The sequence below is a fragment of the Petaurus breviceps genome, unplaced genomic scaffold (assembly GCF_028583685.1).
Source record: "Petaurus breviceps papuanus isolate PSGF00001 unplaced genomic scaffold, PetGlider_PUasm1.0 90743, whole genome shotgun sequence".
Taxonomy (NCBI): Eukaryota; Metazoa; Chordata; class Mammalia; order Diprotodontia; family Petauridae; genus Petaurus; species Petaurus breviceps.
Genome location: NW_027187332.1, coordinates 14597948 through 14620918, shown reverse-complemented (window position 1 = coordinate 14620918; position 22971 = coordinate 14597948). Strand labels below are relative to the sequence as shown.

The following is a 22971-nucleotide window of genomic DNA, read 5'->3' as shown; positions in this document are numbered from 1 at the left end:
ACGTAGTTCTTTATGCCTAAATGTCTGCCAATTTTGCTTGCTGAATTCCTAATCACCTTTTAATAGCCAAATGCCGCTTTTTCCATAAAGCCTTGCATCCTGCTGATCAGGAAAGCTTCTTCGCTCCAGTTCCTCACAAAGGACAATGTTTTGTATTTCTTTAATGCACTTATCATGTATAATTATGTACAGTAATTATCTGTTTACGTTATTTCCCAGGTAGACCAAATGTCTTAAAGGCAAATGACTATCTAATCCAAAGTTATTTTCTTCCCCGGTGCCTAGCATAGTGCTCTAAGTCAAGTAAAGCATTTATCAACAGTGCTAGACACTGTGCTAACTGATTTTTTTAAAAAGGCAAGAAAATCCCTGTTCTCAAGGACCTCGTAGTTTAATAGAGTAGATAGCACGTAATCATCTCTGTACACAAATAGGATATGTGTATGTGTGTCTATGTATATGTATACATATGTGTGTATTAGAGATAATCTCAGAGAGAAGGCCCTAGCATTAAGGAGGATCAGGAAAAGTTTCTTGCAGAAGATGAGACTTTAACTAAGACTTTTAAGAAACCATGGGGCAGAGATGTGGAGGGAGAGATTTCCAGGCATAAGGGCAACTAGTGAAAATATATAATTGAAAGATGGGAAACCTTGTGAGAGGAACATTGAGAAAGCCTGAATCACAAAGTTATGTGAAGGAAGAAGGTATAAGAAGGCTGGAAAAGTAGAAGGGAAGCAGATTATAAAGAACTTCGAATTCTAAACAGTTGGTTATATTTTATCTTAGAGGTGATAAGAAGCCCCTGAACTTTATTGAATGGGGAGTGTGTCTTGTGGTTGTAACAGCAAGCACTGTAGCATACCCAGGATGGCTAGCACAGGTTCTTTGACCTGCTTTTCTAAAGGAAAGCAAATCAAAAGGGGTTAACAATCTTACTTTAATCAAACATATATACCATTCACTTAGTTCAGGCAGAAAAGTCAGCATCCTGAACTCCAGAAAATACAAATAGAAATTTCGAGCAGACAAAAAATACAGAGAAAATAATACAATTCAACAGACCAATGTCTAGACAGGGTTTCTAGCTGTCTAACCATTACATACATACATAATTAGTTACCAGAAAGAAAAGCACCAGCATCTGGGTTTTCAAAGTCAGGAGGCTCAACAGCTACCAGAGCCTCATCTGGCCAAATCACACAACTTTTCCCATAAGTGAACCCCAAAGCAAAACCTCACCGAGAGACAGAGAGAGAGAGAGTGTATGTGTGTATACACACCCTTCTTCAGGGTCAGAGGACATCACAACCTTTGTGACCCACTGCCTAATTACAAAGTAATAAAAGGTTTCTATCTTCCTGGAAAAACAAACTTCCCCCAAGCAAACTTCTTTTATTGGGCTCCAAGTGAGGCCCATTAAGGGACAAGGAAGATCTTCAAATTCCCTAGGCCTATTAAGGGGCAGGGGAGATCTTCAACTTCCCTTACCATTCCAGTAGTCAGATCTGTGCTATAGAAAGATCAATTTGACAGCTGAGTAGAGCATAGTCTAGAATGAAAAGAGACTTAAGGCAGGCAGACCGACCAGAAGAATATTGCAACAGTTTGGAAATGAAGTGATGAGGACCTACGCCAGGCTTATGACAGTGTCAGAAGAGAGGAGAACAAATTGCTCATAATAAGAGATATTGCAAAGGTAAACGCTAAAGGATTTGGCAACAGAATGGTAATTGGTTTGGAGGTGAATATGAGTGAGGCATATAAAGTGGCACCTAGATTGTTAATCTGGGTGACTGGAAGGATGAAGGTACTCTCTACAGTAATAGAGAAGTTAGGAGGAGGGCAAAGTTTGAGGAGGGTAGAAGTAGAAAGAGATGTTGAATTTACTAAGTCTATTGGATATCTAATTTTAGATATCTAAAAGGCACTTGGAATTGTGAGACAGGAGAGTTTAGAGAGGTTAGGGCGTAGCAGTCAGACAGAAGTGGGGAGCCACAGGAATCCAGAAAGAATGCAGTGGAATGTCTGGCTCAGGCAAAGACCTTACCCTTCCAGGGCTGGCAGGGAAAGTAGTGTAGAGCTGTATATACAGTAGGTGCTATGTATATATTTGTTGAAAGTATAAACTATATGTCCTCTTTTCAATTCAACAAACATTTATGAAATATCAGATACAAAGATGAAAAAAAGAAAGTCCTTGTCCTCAAGGAATTTACAGTTTAATGAGGTGTATAAAACATATACACAAATAAGTTTGATGAAATTAAGTAAAAATGACAGACCAGATGTGTCTTTTCTTTTCAGAAGCCATAACTTCTCTAATCATTTACATTTAGGTCTTACTCTCTAGCCTCTGCTTTTAAGTTTGGGTTCTTTTTCCTTTTTTGCTTTTTGGAGGGGAGGTGAGGCAAGGCAATTGGGGTTAAATGACTTGCCCAAGGTCACATGGCTAGTAATTGTTAGGTGTCTGAGTCTGGATTTGACCTCATATCTTCCTGACTCCAAGGCCGGCACTCTATTCATTGCACCACCCAGCCACCCCCAGTTCTTTTTTTTTTTATTTTATGGACTTTTTTTAAACATCACTTATCATTTCCCAAAGTGTCCCCCCCTGCATATACACATTCCCAAAAATGTTCTCCCTTATTTAAAAAGAGATCTTTAAGCAAAAAAAAAAAAATTGGTTCTATAAAATGTGTCATGTTCTATTACCTCCATACTGAGAAACAGGAAAGGTATCTTACCTTCAATTGTGTGAAGTTATATTGGTTCCTCTACTTCTTAGAGTGTTTTAGTTTAACCAGTCAAAAATGGTTATTGTTTGTTGTGTAGAATGTAAATTTCTTGAGGGAAAGAACTCTTTCACTGTATTCAGTATAGTGAATGGCACAGAGTAGGCAGTAAGCATCCAGATACAAAAGTGAAAGAGTCCTTGTCCTCAAGGCGCTTATCTTTTACCCAGGAGGACAAACAATTGGGAGAATAAGAAAGGTCCATCAAGTGAAGTGGCACTTCAGCTGTGCTGAGGAGGGGAATGGGGGAAGGTTACAAAAGGTGGAGACAAAGAGGGATGAAATAGAGTGCTATGTATGGAGAATGGCAGGAAGAGCAATTAGATTGTATGAGGGAAAGGAAGATGTAATCTACCCAGGAAGATAGACAGGAACCAGATTTTATAGTGTGTTTTAATGCCACACAAAGGAGTTTGTATTTTATCTTAAGGGTGACTGGGAGCCCTGAAACTTCTTAAGTAGGAGAGATACATGCTCAATCCAGTGACACTGGCTTTCTGGCTGTTCTCCATCTCTATGCTCTGAGCATTTTCTTTGTCCCTCATGCCTGGAATACTCTCCCTCCTCCTCCTCCTCCTCCTCAAATCAGTGACTCTTAACCTCCTTGGCTTTCTTTAAGTCTCAACTAAAATCCCACCTTCCAGAAGAAGCCTTCCCTAATACCTCTTAATTCCAGTGCTTTCCTTTTTTAAAATTTACTCTTTATCATGTATATAGCTCACTTTGTATTATATATTTGGTTGCATGTTGTCTGCCCCATTAAATTGTGAGCTACTTGATGACAGAAACTGTCCTTGCCTTTTTTATATGTCCCTAGTGCTTAGCATAGTGCCTGACACCTAGTCAGCACTTAATAAATTTTTATTGAATTGATTAGAATTGAATTTGAAATTAATCACATTCTAAGTTGCCTCTGAGTAAATGATTCATTAAAAAGAATAATTCTGCTAGTAAATGATTCATTAAAAAGAATAATTCTGCTAATCTCCAAATAATAGAAAATTTTAAAGAATGTCATTAGCTTTAATAAGTTAATATTTGTAAAACAATTCAAGTTCCTTTAAGATAGATGCTAGCATATAAAGTAACATCTTAGGATTTCAGGAATATGGCTGGTGGTTGTCCCTCATGCATGAAGAGGATCATAATTATATCACTATGTTGGAGTCAAGGTACAAAGTGTCCCACTGTGACTGATCAGACCAATATGAGCTCATAAGGCTCTCCCACTAGTCAGGTGTAAAGAATCTAGATGAACATTTGGAGTGGAGATGGCACTAAGTTTGCCCATCTCACATTTCTTTTGAGCTACTGCAGTTCTGCTTTGCTTATAGAGCATAGCGCTATAGAGCATGTGGGCATGCCATGCTGAGTGGTCCTGTGCCAGTGTCTCCCATATCTCACAATCCATTTTAAAGTTCTTCAGAAAGACCTTGAGAGTGTCCTTGTATTTCTTCTTCTGACCTCCATGTGAGCACTTGGCTCATAGTTTTCTGTAAAATAATCATTTACATAATCGTACATTTTACATTCAAACAATGTGGCCAACCAATTGGTGTTGTGCTTTCTGCAGTAGAGTTTTAATGCTTGTCAGTTCAGCTCAAGAAAGTGCCTCAGAGTCCAGTACCTTATCTTGCCAGATGATCCTCACAATCTTCCCAAGAAAGTTCAAATGGGAAATGACTCAATTTCCTGGCATGGTACTGGTAGACTGTCCAGGTTTCACAGGTATACAACAATAAGGTCAACACAATAGCTCTGTAGACTTTCATTTTGCTAGGCAGAACAATACCTCTTCTCTCTTCCACTTTCCTCAATAGCCTCCCATACACTTAGTTAGCTTTGGCAGTGCATGCATCATCTTTGTGTACATCCCTGGAAAGTATACTGCCAAGGTAAATGAACTTATCAACAGTATTCATCTGTGAACAAAAAGTTGTACACCAACCCACCCTCCACTTTCATCTTGTCTTATAGCCTTTTCAAGTTAAGTAATGTATCACCAGTATGGTAGCTGATCTTGATACCATTTATGTCCTCGGTGAGGGCATCTAACAACATTGCTAAAAACATCATGCTAAGAAGCATGAAAGCTAGCACACAGCCCTGCTTTACTCGACTGGTGACTAGGAAAGCACGTGGTATATAATACTGATGAACTTCTCTGGTCAATTAAATTTTGTCATAATCTTCCACAAGCCCTCACAACTGACAATAGCATAGACCTTGGTCAGATCGATGAACATTGCACGCAGACCTCTATTGCACACAGACCTGGCATTTCTCCTTGAATTGTTGGGCAGTAAACACCATATCGACTATTCCTTGACTCTTTCTGAAGCCATACAGGCTCTCAGGTGGATGGCCATCTTTCAGGTGAAGAATCAGCCTACTAAGGAAGATTCTGGTAAGAATCTTGCTGGAAATGACTATGAAAAAGACAGCCTCCCATAATTATCTCCACATAATTAGAGTTTTAAAGAATGTCATTAGCTTTAATGAACTAATATTTGTAAAGCAATTTAAGTCCTTTAAGATAGATGCTAGCATATAAAATAACATCATAAGATTTCAGCAGTATAGCTAGGAATAAGTGAAAAATGCCTTGCAGTGGCAAATATTGTTCATGAAATCAATTTACCCTAATTCATAGGAAAATTGGAACTACACTCACTCAACAATTATGCAAGAAATAGAATAGATTAAAGACAACAGGACTAATAACAGGAAGACATGACAATTGGCAGTATAGAGTTGAAATCATAACATTAAGAAAACAGACTAAAAAACTATCAAAGTGTAACTGTTTGAGACCACTTAGTATAAGACAAATCCTAAGTCATCTAAATGAAATTAAATATTTGTAAAATCTTGGAACCAAGGCGGCTAGGTGGTGCAGTGAGTAAAGCACTGGCCCTGGAGTCAGAAGGACCCAAGTTCGGTTCCGGCCTGAGACACCTAACACCCCCACAAAAATACTAGCCATGTAACCTTGGGCAAGTTACTTAACCCCAATTGCCCAAAAATCTTGGAACCAAAAATGGTTAATTTTTTTAGAAAATAATTTTAGCATTTTGACTTAAGAAAAATGAAGTGAATAAAAATTACACACTAAGCTAAACTATCAGGAGACACATCTAGGACAGGTAATGCAGGTGGACAATAAAGAGCATTTTAAAGAGAACTCCCATACTGATGAAGTCAAAAATATTTTGGAGTGTTGCTATATGGTCTATCTGGAAAATTCATATTTCAAGAATTCTTTTTTATGTGACTGTTATATTTTGAAGCATCATTATGTAATGTTTTTAAATGTGTGTAAATGTTTTTTAAATGTTTGTAAAATTATTTAGATTATCTTTTTTAAAAAAAACTGGAAAAATCAGGCCAAAATGATCAGATTTTAAATAATCTTTATAACTTCTAAAAATGTTCCAAACTGTATTAAGTTCTTAGTATTTTCTATTTCTTATTAGTAGCTATTTCTTTATAGTTAACCATAATCTATTTAATTTTCTTATAATCTTGAATAGGCTGGAGCGACCTTTTATAAAAAGACTGGACTGGGTCCTTTGCCTCAAGCATTATTTAATGGTGAACCCTTTACCAGGGAAGAAATGAATTCCAAAGAATTAGATAAAATCATTCTTCAAAGGATCATGAATACAGCTGGATTCTTGCAAAGGGCAGTTTTTATGGTATGTTTAGAATTTCTGAAGAAACATAAGATGAAAGCAAATTATTATATTAATAATATTTAATAACAAAGTATTTCATACATATTTAAAACTAATGTTTATCTTTAATGATTCAATATTGATTTAAAAGTCAATATATTTTATTAATTTAACTTTAAGATTTTGTGGGCTACATAGTCATATTTAAGATTGATTTAATGAAGGAAAAAATCATATTTCTATTGAAAATTCTAAGATCACATCTGTGATGCACATTCATTAATTTTTTATGTGCAGTTTTAAAATGCTTATGCTAAACATTATCATATAAATTGTATTTATATGCACTATAGTTTTCAATTCTAGAAGATTTCTTATGTGTATACTTAAAGTTATTTAAATAAGAAAAAATTTATTACAGGGCTTGTTAAATGATGAGATGGACGTGACAAATTTTCTCATGGATCGGGATAATATAGTACCTCGTATGAATCCTATAGTTTTGGGAAACAAAAGACAATACCTTAATTTAATATCTACATCAGGTAAAACCATTGTTAATGTTTTTGCTATTAACACTTCTCACCTACGCTAATATTGCATATGATTTTTACTAATTTTAATATAATATAAAATTTTTCAGTGACTGTTGATATTGAAGATTTCTCTACTTTCTCCTTCTTGGATTCACAAGACAAGAGTGCCATAATTGCAGAGAACATGTATTATTTATCCAGAAAAGGTAATATGTTTGTGTCCAAAGTTATAATAACATAGCAAAAAAATTGTAACTTTTCTAAAAGGGATTTGTGTAGCACATTTTTATCCTGGGTATTTTGACTTGAAAGTCTTGGCTTTATTGAAAGTTTTAAGTATTAACTCAGGACAAAAAAAAGCTCTGGGGCTTTTCTGTAAAGCAAGAACAATAACCTCTTTCTTCCTACCATAGCTTAGTAATGAGTGCTAATGGAGCTTTTTATCAATAAGTGGCATCTTTTTCCACTTAAAATTTTTCTTTTAAGACTAATCTTATCCATAGAATTTGAGAGTAAGGATAGCCAGTGGACAACCTAGGTGCTTAACTGGCATTCTTGTGCAATCAAGAGAATTAAAGGAAGACACCCTGCTCACCCCTGGATATTAGGTTCCCTTTACTCGAACTCAACAAATTTCTGAGAGGACAGAAAAGAGTCACACAGAATAGACAGACAGTGATAGATTTTTGTATGCTTCATTGGATAATACACATCAATGAGATCACAAATCTCATTCTAAAATATTATCAAACCTAGATCAAGGAAGGTAGTTTTATCACTGTATTCTGCACTAGTCAAATCATATTTGGAGTTTTGTGTTTAGGTTTGCTTGCTACATTTTAAAAGGAATCTTGACCAAGTAGAGTCTATCTAGAGAAGGACAAACAAGATAGTTAAAATTCTGGAAACCATAATACTTGAACATTTGAAAAAAAATGGTAAAACCTTGAGTAGAGAAGACTAAAGCTGAGAACATGATAACTATCTTCAAATATCTTAAGGACTTGTCATGTGAAAGAAGAATTTAACTTCTTTATTATTTCACAACACAGAACTAGATCCTTTAGGTGGAAATTACAGGAAGAGAGATCTCTCTATATAGAAGAGATGCTTTTGTCATTTCTTTCCTTATTTGCACTATACCAAAGTCTTTTAGCCCTACCAGTGCCCATAGTTGCATGATCTTATCCTAACTCCCAAGATATATTCATATGGGCCTGAAACCCATATAAAATTTCTATATATATCTGTCTTCCACTCTTAAGTGGTACCTTTGTGTATGTAGCAAAGATTTTAGGTAAGGAAGGGAAAGAGATGTCTCTCCTTTTTTTTCTCTTCCATCTGTGTTGGTTAAATCTCACCTACATATTTTATAGCTGTGATTAGTGTGGGACATGAAGGGAAATACTCAGGTTATTATTCATAATTTGTATAGGGAGAGTATATGATGTTGAGTGAATGGTAGCGTTGAGTACATATGTAGAGTAATAGGTAGTGTAACACAAAGGATCACTATACTATATATGTATGTATGTATGTATGTATGTATAGCATATAGTGTTTCCATTCTGTTTAGCTATAAATGTGTAATAATCTCCTTTAGATAAATGAATCTTAACTTGAAGAGTGAAGAAGAGTTTCTTCTGGAAATGAAATGCAGATTGTTTCCTTGGTATAAAATAATGTAGTTGGGGAGTTCATTAAATTGGAGGACATCATGTCTAACAACTCTATTAATCTGGCTCTTATTAAGGGCCCCATTTTCACAGGAAGCCATGGAATATTTCAGTGAATAAGTACACGACTGCCAAGAGAGTATTTTAATGATGTGAGGATCTTGGTGATAAAGGTCCTTGTTAATAATGGGCCACAACTTTGGGTGTAAGGAAAGGGTTGAAACAGGCTTTTGGAATCCTTGTAATTATGTTAAGAATACTGCCATGGGTATTTCCTTCCATGTCCCACATGGAAAAGATTAAAATAATACTGTTTATGCTGTGGTGATTACTCATAGATTCCACAATAGAACTTATAAAACAATTGTGCAGTTGAAAAAATTATTTTTCTTCCCTATTCAACTTTAAAAGTCGTGTTCATTTCTTTGGTACTAACTTCCACTTGCTGTGTTCCTTTCAGAAAGATGCCATGCCAGTTTTGTTGAGCCAAAAATTTTGTTGTGCCATTACATCCTAGCTTCAAGGCAGGATAAATCTATTGCAAAACATATTCAATGACAAAATATTATTTAAAAGCTAACTAAATATTGTTGCACAATACCACTATATATGACATTGAGAAGCTTTGGTTGTTGTACTGTCATACAAGCATACAGGAAATACCTGGGCTTTGGCTAAGAATGCTGGTGGAAGGCAATTTAGTTTTACAGCCCCTAGAAACATGTCATAAGCCCAATATGAAAATTTTCTTCATTGTTAAAAGCATATCACTGATATTTCCTTAGAAACTGAGTCTTTTTGGTATCTATTTATTTCATCATAAATCTTGTGAAATGAATAATTGTTATAAAAATTATAAAGCATACATAAAAATTTTTAAAGCAAAATCACTTGTTTTAGACCTGAGTTTTAAAATTTTTTGTAAATATAGAACCATTTTTTCCAATTATATTTTCTGGAAAATATCATCTACTTTAAACTTTACTCTAAAAGCATTTTTATTAAGTTATTTGTAACTTTCAGATAAAGATGTAATTTCTGCAGTCACCATTTGGGTTATTGCTGATTTTGACAAGCCATCTGGGAGAAAACTACTATTAAATGCTTTGAAGCACATGGTGAGTTTCTAGATATTCACAGTATGAAACTTTTAGTGTGTTTCAACTAACACAAAACATGTATGCTTTGTTCTGCTCTATCTTTTAACATTTTAGGATTTAAATTTAATTGGTTAGAGCATAGTTCTAAAAAGACTCAAGTAATGAAAGCAGCATGGCTTCATCCAAAACAGATCATGTAAGACTAAATTCATTTCTTTTTTTAAGATGGGAACCACAATGGTAGGTTGAGAGAATGCTACAAACATAATATACCTAGATTTCAGAAAAAAATTAGTTAAAAAAATAATTCATGTTGAACTTGTGAAAAGAGGGAGTGATAAAGGCTAGATTAAGGTGGATTTAGGTAGTATACTTAGGTGGATTTGGAACTGGTAGACTGAACTCAAAGCATCATTATCGACTAGAAGAGATGTTTTGGTTTATTTGAGGTATCTGAGGTATATTCAGGGTTGGGTTTTGGGAGGGGGGGGAATTGGTTTTTACCAATGGCATGCTTGTCAAACTTGTAGATGTTATAAAGCTAGGAGGAATAAATGATGCATCAGATTGCAGACAGAGACAGGAGCCAAAAAGATTGTGACAGGCTAGAAGGATAGGCCAAATCTAGTAAGATTAAATTGAAAAGGGGTGAAGGCAAAGTTCTACACTTGGATTTTTTCTTAAAAAAAAAAAAGCTTTACATGTATGGGATTTGAAGAAATACACAGAATACTATTATCAGTTCAAAGTGCTGAATTTTAGAAAGGACATTCACAAGCTGGAGCCCATCCAGAAGAGGGTGATTAGAACTGTGAAAGGAATATAACTGTGGATATATGACAAGCAATTGAAGAAACTGGAAAGTTTAGCCTAGAAAATAATGAAGGTATAATATGATAGATATTGAAAACCTATAACATATGACTAATACAGTAATGTATTTTGCATAACTGTACATGTATAACATATATATCAAATTGTTAGGCTTCTCAAGAATAAAGGAGGGGAGAAAAGGAGGCAGAGAATTTGGAACTTAAATTTTTAAAAAATGAATTTTTAAAATGGTTTTTGCATATAATTGGGAAATGAAATATTAAATTGAAAAAATAAATGCTTGTTGACTGAAAAAAAAATCTCTCCTCTATTATAGACCTACAATGTAAAAAATTAAATTTATCCTTGAATTTTTGCTTATGCTAACTAACAAGAATTAATATGTTATTTTTGAAATATTAATAAATATAATCCTGGTATTTAGATATTATATTTAGTGTCAGACCAATTCAGAGAACATGTAGACAATTCTTAATGGTCTGCAGGCCTATGCTTTAAAAAAAAAAAAAGTAAAGGTCAGGTAAACATAGAATCTACTACAAAAATTAAATTTCTGTTCAGACTTCAGTAGAAACTCATGATAATTTGCCATCTGAGAAACTAAAGGCTCTCCCTCATAATAGCCAACAGAAGTATGAATGTTCTTTATTCATATTTTTCTGGATGTTTGTACGCTTTTAGTTTTATGCAAAAAGTTTTACAGTACCCCAGAACCTAATAAAGTACACTTAAACTGCACAACACCACAGTTGAAAAGTATGATAGAATATTGAAAATAATTATGGACTTCAGAAATATGAATAGTAGTAGAATCATAATTATATAAAAAGCTTTAATAAATTCAAAAGGAACACAGCCATATTCTAGTATTTGGAATTGATTGACCCTAGGAAATAGGGAAATTCCTCTTTTCAAAACTTAAAGTAGACTGAAAGTAGCTATATAAATGGGATTAGTTTTATATCTCATATCATTTATTTTAATAAATTCCAAGTGCATCAATCTTATAAATAATTTAGAGACCTGAAAAATGAAATGTTATAGTTATCAAAATTAGGAAAAGAAAGTTCTCATCAATTCAACAAATAGGATAATTTATAGTAGGCATAATAGATGAATTTGAATGTGTAAAAAACTAAGGTTTTGCATCTAGAATTTTAAAAACACATAGGTTGTGGAAGAAGCTTTCCTGTAAATTTCTTACAGACATCTGTCATCCAAAATCTCTAGATTTAAAAAAGTAAGATCATAGATATAAAACTTATAGTCCATAGAGTTTCACTAATCCAACTCACTCATTTTATAGATGAATGAACTGAGGACCAGAAAGTTTAGGTGATTTTTTCAAGTTCATAAATGTAGTAAATAGAAGAGCTAGTATTTGAACTAAGATCCTGTAACTTTAGTTCAGCACTCACTACTTTCCATTCCTGTATGAATGAGAAGTCAAAGGTATTATCAATAACCACCTAAAAATATCATTCAGTCTTTAATATTTGGATAAATGCAAATTAAAACAAACCAGAGACACAGTTTTTTATCCAGCACATTTGACAGGTAGGTAATGGTGATAAAATTAGAAACTGATAATAAGTGTGCTATTTACTATACAGTGGATGGATGTGATTGAAGTCTTTTTGAAAAGAGATGCAGCAATACTTTGTATTTTCTTTGTTTCATGTGTTGCCATAGTCCAAGAATTCATCATCAAGGTGTCTGAGGTAGGAAAAGTGTCAAAGATACCAATTGTAAAAAAAATAAAAACCTCTCAGATATTGGGATTCAACAAGGTGTCAGTGAGGATGTGTCCATTCCAGGTATGGGGAGACAACAGCCTATGCAAATCATAAGGAACACTGTAATATACAGGAAACAACTAACCAGCAAGTTTGCCTAAAATAAAGAGACCAACTGGAATAGAAAATGGGAAGGGAAGAGGGAATCAGTTGTGGAAGGATTAAAATGCCAGGCTTAGGATCTTGTCTTTTATCCTAGAGGAAATAGGGAAGCAATGAAGATTTTTGAGCATGGAAAGGGACTGGAAGTGGACAATGAATTGGTTACAAAAGCCAGTAGAAAAAGGAGAAAAGGATAGCTTATCTTTGAAAATCTGTATTCTTGCATTATCTTTAAGATCTATATGTGTATCTGTATCAGTATCTATGTGGAGGATGGATTGGAGACAGAAAAGACTGGAAGTAATGAGACCAATTTTGTGGCTATTGCAATAGTTGATGTGAAAGGTAATATTCAAAACAGAGAAGCTGTGTGGGCAGAGAGAGAGGGAACCAGAGGCAAGAGATATTTTAGAGGTAGTTTATCAACAGTAATTAGCTTATTAATTATGAAGAAGAAGGAATCAGTGACTTCAAGATTGTGAACCAGGGTGACTTAAGAGGATGATGATTAGAATATTCTCGCATCATAAGAAATGACAATTATGATGAATACATAGAAATATAGGAATATATCTATGAAGCTGTGTAGAATGAAGAAGTCAGAACCACTATATGCATCCTTCTCCCAAACATGGAATATCAGTAATGAAAATAATGAAAAAATATACAGGATAAAAACAGAGAAGACGCAGAAATAAACAAAATGCCTTTGTGAATTATTTGGTTCAAGTTACTAGGTACTTTTAAAACTAATTATAAATAATGAAATATATGGATTTACATATGATCATTTTTTTTCATTTTGCTTTTATATTTGAATGTTTTTGTTGAAAATTGCAAAATTATGGGGTGGCCAGGTAGCACAACGAGTAAGAGCACTGGCTCCAGTGTCGGGATGACCTGGAGATCAAATCCTGGGCTCAGACACTCAGCACCCACCCAGAAACACCTGGCCATGTAACCTTGAGCAAGTTACTTAACCCCAGTTGCTTAAAAAAAATTGCAAAATTAAAATTTGTTTAATACCTAAGGAAATTATGTTCCCTGTGATAAATAGCAATAAAAGTCTTCTTCTGTGTTCCCAATAGTTAAAATGCTTCCTTTTCTCCTCCAAAATTTCCTTTGATCAGCACATTGTAATGAAGTAGCTAAGTCTCTGTAACTGAAAATCAGTCACTTTTTCCCCTAACAAAATTGTATTTTAGTTTTTGAATGAAATTATAACATTTATAAATAAAAGCCAAAGAAATTCTATTATTCTATGAAGATCTAACTAGCAGATAGATTAAAGAATTTATATTTATAAAAGGTTGTGTAATTTTTTTGTTGTTTAACAGAAAACAAGTATTCATACTCGGTTGGGAGTTATTTATAATCCTACATCAAAAATAAATGAAGCAAACACAGTTATTTCTAGAGGAATTTTGGCAGCTTTTCTTACACAGGAAAATAGCTATTTAAGAAGCTTCCTTAATAAACTGGCAAAAGAAGAAACTGCTAAAGCCTTACACAGTGGAGTAAAAATAAAGACATTACTTCTTCCGGTCAGTAACTGCTTACATATGATAAACATAAATGCCCAATAATAATTTTATATCTGTAAGTCGGTGAACTTTTATCATATTATTTTATTAGGAAGTATTAACAAATAAGCATGATCAATTTTTTTTAAATGCCACATGCAGCCTAATCACTTAAAAGTTAAATTGCTATTGTACATGAACATTTGATTAAAGTTCTTTCAGGAATGAGACCTTTGATATCTAATTGTTGCCTCTTTGCATGTTCAGCAAAATTGATAGTGTCCTCATTGAAATAGAAACTAAAGGGGAAATTTTGGAGGCAAAGGGTGGGAATTGACTATATATAGAATGTTTACAATTACTTAATTGAAGTGGATCAATGGGGTGAAGAATAGCTACTCCAGTCTGTCCCTGTGGTTCAGGAGCCTGAAGTTCCTTCATTGAGCTTCTCAAATGTCACACACTGGTCGAATTAAAACACTTGGTTCTTAGACTATGTCATGAGAATATGCTTGAATCATAGCTTAATCTAGGATAGAAGATTATAGCACCTCTAACAATGTATTTAACAGTTCCAGGTTATGTTATGTCTTTATGTTCTTCCTATGCCAATTATAATATTTGGTGGAGTAATTGGAATGATCTACTAGTCTCTGGAAATAGAGGGCACAGTTTCTAGATTAAAGTATATACAACTATTTCCAAAGGTATTGGAAAGTCACTGAGACTGGGTAAAGCATTATTCACTTTATCTGAGAAGTGTCTGTATGTAGTATTAACCTCAATGCCACATAGCTAATAAGTTTTAAAACTGTCTTCCTACTCTAAGTTCAGTGTTCTTTCCATTGACTAGAACATTCTACCTAAGAGCATTATCATGAAAGAGATCTATTATCTTAGAAATCAAATAACTGAATCTCTGAAACGAAAATCTGCTTTTGAAATTGATGTGATAGAAAAGCAGTTTTAATTCAAACACAATACTTGAATGATTAAAAAGTACAAACTTTACACTCAAAGCATCAAATCCTATATAAGTTCTTTGGTTTAAAATTTATTAATAACTAAGACCTTTCATAATGATAAGTTTATAGGCTCTAACTTTTAAAAGTCAGTAACTAACTTTATCATTTTTTATAATGGTAAATGATCTATGTGGGAAAACAGCGGTACCTAAATTTTTTAGGGAAAATTTTGTTCTTTGATTTTTGGAATGGTCTCTTATTAGTTTCATTATTCTTGGCTTCTGCTTAAGGGAATGGCTGAGAATGCTTTTGTAAAGAAGTATAATACCATTGGAATGAATGTTTTCCAAACCCACAAATTGTTCTGTCAAGAAGTCCTCAAACTGCCTCCGGGGGAAAGGACTATTATTAGCAATGGGAGGGTAAGTAGTTACAATACTTGATTTTTTTTTCAAAGTGAAACTATAGACTTTTGGTTTATATTATAAATTTTAGAACTCGTTAATTGTACTGAATCTTTTTTTCTGCCTGCATCCTTACATACAATTTGCTACATGTTAAATAATCAACAACACTTTTATATGAATTTTGGGGTGTGAAGTATTATAAACTAAGCAATGAAACTGATAGTGCCACTTTCTGTAACAAAATGCTTCTCAAAGAGTAGCAGAATTTAAGGAAGGATTAATTTGCTTTTCCTTCTCTATAGAGAATTGGCACTGTTTATGAATTTTGCATGATAAGCGATAGATAATTTTGATTAATTTTGTTAAAATTGTCAAGAAATCCAATCAAACAAAGTTATCCTGAGAATATTTAAAAATAAAAACTGAAAGGTAGGCAGCAAATAGATAAAAGACAGAAAAGATCTATAAAGATTTAAATAGCAAACTCTTTTCTTACCACCAAGGATAGTGGAGCCATTGCATTTGTATTCAAACATTAATAATTCTAGGTGGAGAGGAAACTGAAGAAAATAAATATGGGAAAAGCAACTAGGCACAAGTTCTTAACATAGTATCCCCTATCCAAATCCAGTCTGCTATAGCTGAGTCGCTTGAGTAGAATGAAGTGGAAGGCTTCAACTTGCTACCAAGTAGCAAGTGGTAAAATACTTCAGCCAGGAGCATCCTATAACCCTTGAAAATTAGGTATTTAGCATATGACAGGTTTTTTATTCTTACTGTTGTAAAACACCACTATCTTTTAAATATAGAAATTATTTAATAATTTCTCAGAGACAAGATTACTTCTGGCATTAAGTTGGGTTAATTTAAAATGATGATAAAACTAACCTAGGGAGCTTCTTTATTCCCACAATTCATATAGTAACTTTTAAATGAAGATTGATGAATATTCCTGTAGCAAAGTTTGGGTCTGTGGTTTTCCTATGGGTCTTTTATTCAGTAGTTCATTTCCTATCTTACCCATCTCTATAGTAATGTAATGAGAGTTTTTTCATGGATGAAGAAGAAAAAATAAATTCAAAATATTTTTAAAATATGGATAGCATTTTTATGTTGTTTCTAGTTTTAATTAAAAGACCTTTGGGTAAGAAATTTAAAACATCAATATTTATGATTTATAAATAAGACTACTCAGCTTGGAGTAATACTCTACTACCTTATTTAGTCATAGCCTTTATGGTTTTTGAAAATATTCTTTGGGATGTATAATACCAAAGAAAGTATTTCTTCCTTACATTGGAATTAGTATTTGGTAAAATTAATAGTCGTGGTTAAAGCTGTTTTCAAAGCCAAACTTTTAACATACTACAAAAATTCCTTGATGCTAAAATGAAGAATGTTTTTTAAAAATGTATTGTTGAATAGGAAAGGTAAAAAAGAATTCTTTTTCTTCAAGATCCTAGGACCTCTGGGTGAAAATTATTTACATGCAGAAGATTTTCAGTTATTGGAAAAAATAACATTAATTAACTCAGCAAAGAAGATTAAAACCATTATTAAGGATACAGAAATCAACCCCAAACGGTAAACATTTTTATCATATTAGACCAAAATTATTTTAAATTTGATCCTCTATATCTAATGCCTTCTCTATAAAGATATAGCTCTTTATTGCATACCAGGTTGTTATTTCTACTAAAACTGTCACTCAGGAAAAGTTATCAAATCACTACTTCAGTTTTCCCATTTAAGTTTCTTCATCTAATCCCCATCTAGAAATAAATTTTGCCTTCAGTCTTAGACATTACTCTATGATCTACTGAATACTATGAAAGAAAAATGATGAAAATAGTAATATTTTTCCTAGAGCAACAGACTCTTTAAGAGTTGAAAAGGATCTTGTTGGTCGTCTAGTCCAACCTGTACTTGACCAAGCATTTCCTCTACAACAATGTGGAAGAGATAAATTTTTGTGGAAATGTGGAAAAGGTAAATTTTTTTAAAGCATATTGAGGGGCCATTCGAGGGCCATGAGTAGGAGAGATCTGATTTTATTATGGTTGAGTGCCAGGAAACACCTAAACCCACTAGGTTATGTCCTTTATGTCTTCTCCATCTCTTCACGGTCAAACTCCTTGAGAAAGTCACTCTTCACATTCACAGTCACCCCACATATACAGTCTGTGGCCAAGTCTTGTCATTTTCTTCTTCATAATATCTCTGATACATATCTTGTTCTCTTTTCTCAAACATCCACTACCCTGGTGCAGGACCAGGCTCCTTATACCTAGACTATTGCAATAGTCTTCTGGTTGGTCTCTCTGCCTCCTCTCCTTATTCTAGTCCATCTTCCCTTTATCTGCCATGGTGTTCTTCCTAAAGTAGAGCTTTTAGTATGTCCCAATAGCCACATACATTGAATGTTAATAGAGCATCATTACCCCCAGGTTAAAGTATGTAACCCTCAGTTTGATTTTTTTTATCAAATGCTTTATTAACTTCTATTTTACGTCTTTCATTTCTGCAAGATTTTGAGTTACAAGTTTTCTCCCCGTTTTTCCCCTACTCACCACTCCAAAATAGCGATCCCACTGGATATCCCCTCCTCCAATCTGCTCTCTCCCATATCTTCTCCCATAACCCCCCAACTTTCAAGTAGGTACAGTGGATCTCTATGCCCCAGTGCCTATATATCTTATTTCCCAGTTACATGTAAAATAATATTAATAATAGTATATATACATATATATGTATACATATATATATATATATTTTAAACATTTGATTTTAAAACTTTGAATTCCAGATTCATTCCCTTCCTCCCTTGTCACCCACCCTTACTGGGAAGATAAGCAATTAAGTATAGGTTGTACATGTGTAGCTATACAAAACATTTCCATAGTAGATATATTGTAAAAGATACATTGTAAATATTTCCCTCCCTCCTATCCCACCTCCCACTTGTTCTATTCTCTAATTTGATCCTGTCCCTTTTCAAAAGTGGGTGCTTCTAACTTCCCTCACCCCCAGCCTGCCCTCCCTTCCATCATCCCCTTTCTCATCCCCATCCCCCCTACTCTCCTGTAGGGTAAGATACCCTATTTAGTATGTATGTCATTTTCTCCTTAAGCCAAATTCAATGAAAATAAGGTTGACCCATTCCCTTTTGCCTTCCTGTTCTTCCCCTTCATAATAACCACTTTCCCTTGCCTCTTCTATATGAGATAGTTTACCCCACTCTGTCTCTCCTCATTTCCTGTCATTATATTTCTCTCACCTCTTAATTTCACCTTTTAAGTATCATCCCTTCCTGTTACATTGGTCCTGTGCCCTCTATCTATGGATACTGTACACATTTATACACACATTCACATATGTATTCATATGCCCATATACCCTTCTATATAGATATATATGTATATGTACATACACACACATATATATACATTTTATTCCCTTCAACTATTCTCATACTGAGAAAAGTTTCATCAGTTACAGTTATCATTTTTCCATGTAGGAATGTAAATAGTTCAACTTTGATAAGTTCCTTATGATTTCTTTTCCCTGTTTACCTTCTCATGCTTCTCATGCTTCTCTTGCTTCTTGTATCTGAATGTCAAATTTTCTATTCAACTCTGGTTTTTTCATCAAGAATGCTTGTGACATACACAGAGGCCACACTCTGATGGACCATTTCTGCAGACAGGCTAAACCAGGTTGAGAGTACCCAACAGGACTCAAACCTGTTGGTGATTAGGGGTTGTATCTACCCCAAACATGAAGACTTCCTTGACAGAATGGGCAGATGTTCCAACATGCCATCAAGGCAGAGCAAGCAGATGTTGTGAAGAGCTTATAGGTTGGTTAGACATAAAAGATGCTAAGATTATCCACTTCATACTGAGCTATTGTCAATTGTCTTGACTTTTGTCTCACCAGTGGACTCTGATAACTCTGGAAGAGAATGAGGCCAATGACTTCATGCAACTCTGCCCCACAGAAATCCAATTTATACATGAGTCAAAAGACATCACCCATAACATTTTACCATTTTTACCTACCTCAAAGTCCATGGTGACAGGCAAGTGACAAAGCAGCAGGTGTGGATACATTGGAAGCAACAATCACAACCTTGTACATAGGTAGCCAAGATCATAGGGTTGTCTTCTCACTGTGCTAAAGTAGAAATGGGATTTGACAGCTTTGTTTAAGGACTACACTGCTCACATCCTGGCATGAGGAAGGGGCTAGAAAAGGTGCTTTTAAAATTGTCTATTTCACTAACTTTGGCTGCTTACCTACAGCTGACAGGAATCCTACCCTGCAGGCAAAACACAAAAAATATACAAAAACTTTTTTTTTTTAAGCAATCGGGGTTAAGTAACTTGCTCAAGGTTACGCGGCCAGTTATTTCTGGGTGTGGTGCTGAGTGTCTGAGCCCGGGATTCAATCTCCAGGTCGTCCCAACACTGGAGCCGGTACTCTTACTTGATGAGCCACCTGGCCGCCCCTATACAAAAACTTTTGCAAAGATGATTCCACTCATCATTGGTATATGGAATGTGTACATGCTTATGGACAACACAAAATCCATTAGACCTGAAAGACAAACAGCTCTTGTTGCAAGAAAACTCAGTAGGTATCACATCCAAATAGCAGTCCTGAGAGAAATAAGGCTGGCAAATGAAGGCCATCTTACTGAAATCAGAGATAGATACATATTTTTCTGGATTGGTCATCATTATGAGGAGTGCCATGAGTAGGTTTTGCAATCAAATCTGATATAGTCAGTAAGCTTTGTATGTCTCCCAAAGGGAGTGAATTACAGGCTTGTGACAATGTGATTGCCACTTGCAAGAAAGTACCATGTCACCATCATCAGTACATGTGTTACCATCATAATGAATCCTGATGAGGTCAAAGAAAAAACTTGTGAAGACCTGGAGACCCTCATCACCAATGTGCTAAAAGAAGACAAGCTTGTAATTCTGGGTTACTTTGGTGCCAGAGTAGGCACAGACTATCAGACATGACAGAGAGTCCTTGGGAGGAGCAGAGTCAGAAACAGCAACACCAGTGGTCACTTACCACTGAAGACTTGTGCATCTCATGACCTCATCATCAATACTGTCTTCCTTTTACCTAAACTCAATAAAACTCTGTGGATGCATCTTCACAGCCAACGTTGGCATTTATTAGACTATGTTACTAAATATACAACAAATAATTATTGTTGAGAATGTGAATGGGATGAATTTGCCCATAAAATGAAAATGGATAGCAGATTAAAAATTTGAACTCAACAGTTTGTTGCGTTCAGGAAACACAATAAAAAATGAGATATACACAAAAATAAAATAAAGTACAGAAGTAAAATTTATTATGTAAAAAAGCAGGAGTAGTAATAATGATCTCAAAGTTAAAACTAAAACAGATTTAATTAAAAGAGAAAAATAGGGAAACTACTATGTTTCACCAGTATTGTTCAATATTGTTTTAGACCATTTAAGATAGTTAGACAGTTAAAATACCTCAGAGTATACCTGCCAAAAGAGACACAGGAACTATGTGAACACAAACATAAAACACTTTTTATACAAATAAAGTCAAATTTAAATAATTGGAGCAATATTTATTGTTCATGGGTAAGTAAAGCAAATATAATTTTTAAATGACAATTTTACCTAAATAATCTATTCATTGCCATCCCAATTAAATTACTAATAAATTATCTTATGAGTTATAAAAAAGTGACAAAGTCCATTTGGAAGAACAAAAGGTCAGGAATTTTAAAGAAACCAGGGAGGAATATATATATGTATGTATAAAGAAAGAAGATTCAGCAGTATCAGACTTTATAAGGCAAAAGCCTTGTTGAAGTGTAAAATGGGTAATTTTTTATTAAAATAAAATTAAAATTAAATTTTTTTTGTATAAATAAACCAATGTAGTAAGAATAGAAGGAATGCAGAAAACTAAGGGGAAAAAAACTTTAATGAATAATCTCTCAGATAGGATGTGATTGTATTAGAATACTGTTGTGCTGTAGGAAATGATGAGCTGACTCGTTTAGAAAAATATGGAAAGGCTTGGATCAATGAAGGAAGATGCTATCCACCTCCAGAAAAAGCAATGACAAGTAGAAATGTGCATAGTACAGTCATGTGTGTGTGTGTCCATGTTTAATTGTAACCTTCTTGGGGGAGGGGGCAGGAAATAAAGTAAAAAGCACACAGCAGAGATCAAAAGAAAATCTATAAGGAAACAAAGAAAAGTTGGGTAGCTTTGAAAATAATGGGTAATATTTACTATATAGGGTTTTTTTGAAATGGAAATTTATTGTTTTATGTTAAATCCCCTCTTGCATTCTGCTGCAAACATCTAATTCTTTTTCTTTTCTCATTGTATATTTAAGTTTTAAATCAATAAAAAAATTATCAAAAAGAAAAGAAAAAATAGGATGTTGCTGTTAAAGAGATAGGATGTGATAGTGACAAAGGTGATATGTGGAGCAGATGCTGGTTTGATGGTAGACTTACCTCTCCAAAGTAAACATTCACATTCAACAAAAGTTTTGAACCCAAGGCAAGATGACTACCAAAAGAGTTCATGTAAACATATTAGAGCACTCTGAGTGGGAACAGTTTGTTACTAATTTGGAGGAAAAGATGAGCCAACACACTATTAGCAACAGTTGAGCAGAAAAGGAGTGGGCTTTCAAAATTCGGTATACAGCATTGCATTTACTCATCTGTGCCAGAACACTTGAAAACATCAAGATTGATTTGACAAAAATAATGGGAAAATTCAGAAGCTACTAAATGAAAAACAAGAACTCCACAGAATTATCAGCAGAATAAGAAGGCATCCATCTCTAAGAAGGCAGCATTTAACTCCATCAAAAGTAGAGTGCAAGTGAAGCTTACATAGATGCAGGATTTTTGGCTCAGTAAGAAGGCAGATTAAATTAAGTTTTTCTGAGCAAGTTACTTAACCCTGATTGCTCAAAAAAAAATTTAAGTTTTTTATTGATAATAACAATCCAAATTGTTTTTATGATGCCCTGAAGACTATTTACAGGCCAAGGACCTATTGCTCATTTCCACTACTCAGTGCTAATGGAACCACGATGATTAGTGATAAGAACATGATCCTGGAAAAATGGGATGAACATTTTCATTATGTTCTCAACAGACAGCAAAGTAGAGATTAGCTTCAGAATGTTGTCACTGAATATTGGGTTGAATCCAGAATCCTAGTTTTCAAAGACCTCCATAATGTGCCCCTACCTTACCTCTCCTGCCTTATCCCCCACTAATCCCTAATGTACTCTGTGCTCCAGCTAAGCTGCCTTCACTCTTCTTAAATTCACCATGTTCATTCTCACCTTTATTGGTACTATTCTCTCTTAGCTTGACTTGTCTTATTTTTCCTCATTTATTCAGTTCCTACCTGTTTTTTAAAACATCCAGAATTCTGTCATTTATAAATCTTTCTCTAAATTCTAGCAATGTAACCTTGTCCTATGTCATTGCTGCATTTAACAGTTTTGTCTCTATC

General features: G+C 34.3%; 1 protein-coding gene across 4 annotated transcripts in view; it reads left to right on the top strand.

Annotated features, from left to right (window-relative positions):
- The window catches only part of UGGT2 (UDP-glucose glycoprotein glucosyltransferase 2), a 233044-nt gene that overhangs the window by 109099 nt on the left and 100974 nt on the right, over window positions 1-22971 (top strand). For all 4 annotated transcript variants that reach the window (XM_069067351.1, XM_069067350.1, XM_069067352.1 and 1 more), the window contains 7 exons: window positions 6329-6493; window positions 6894-7017; window positions 7116-7214; window positions 9708-9802; window positions 13854-14060; window positions 15295-15426; window positions 16868-16995. In XM_069067351.1, coding sequence (XP_068923452.1) covers window positions 6329-6493; window positions 6894-7017; window positions 7116-7214; window positions 9708-9802; window positions 13854-14060; window positions 15295-15426; window positions 16868-16995 — 950 coding nt within the window. The remainder of the gene's footprint in view (window positions 1-6328; window positions 6494-6893; window positions 7018-7115; window positions 7215-9707; window positions 9803-13853; window positions 14061-15294; window positions 15427-16867; window positions 16996-22971) is intronic.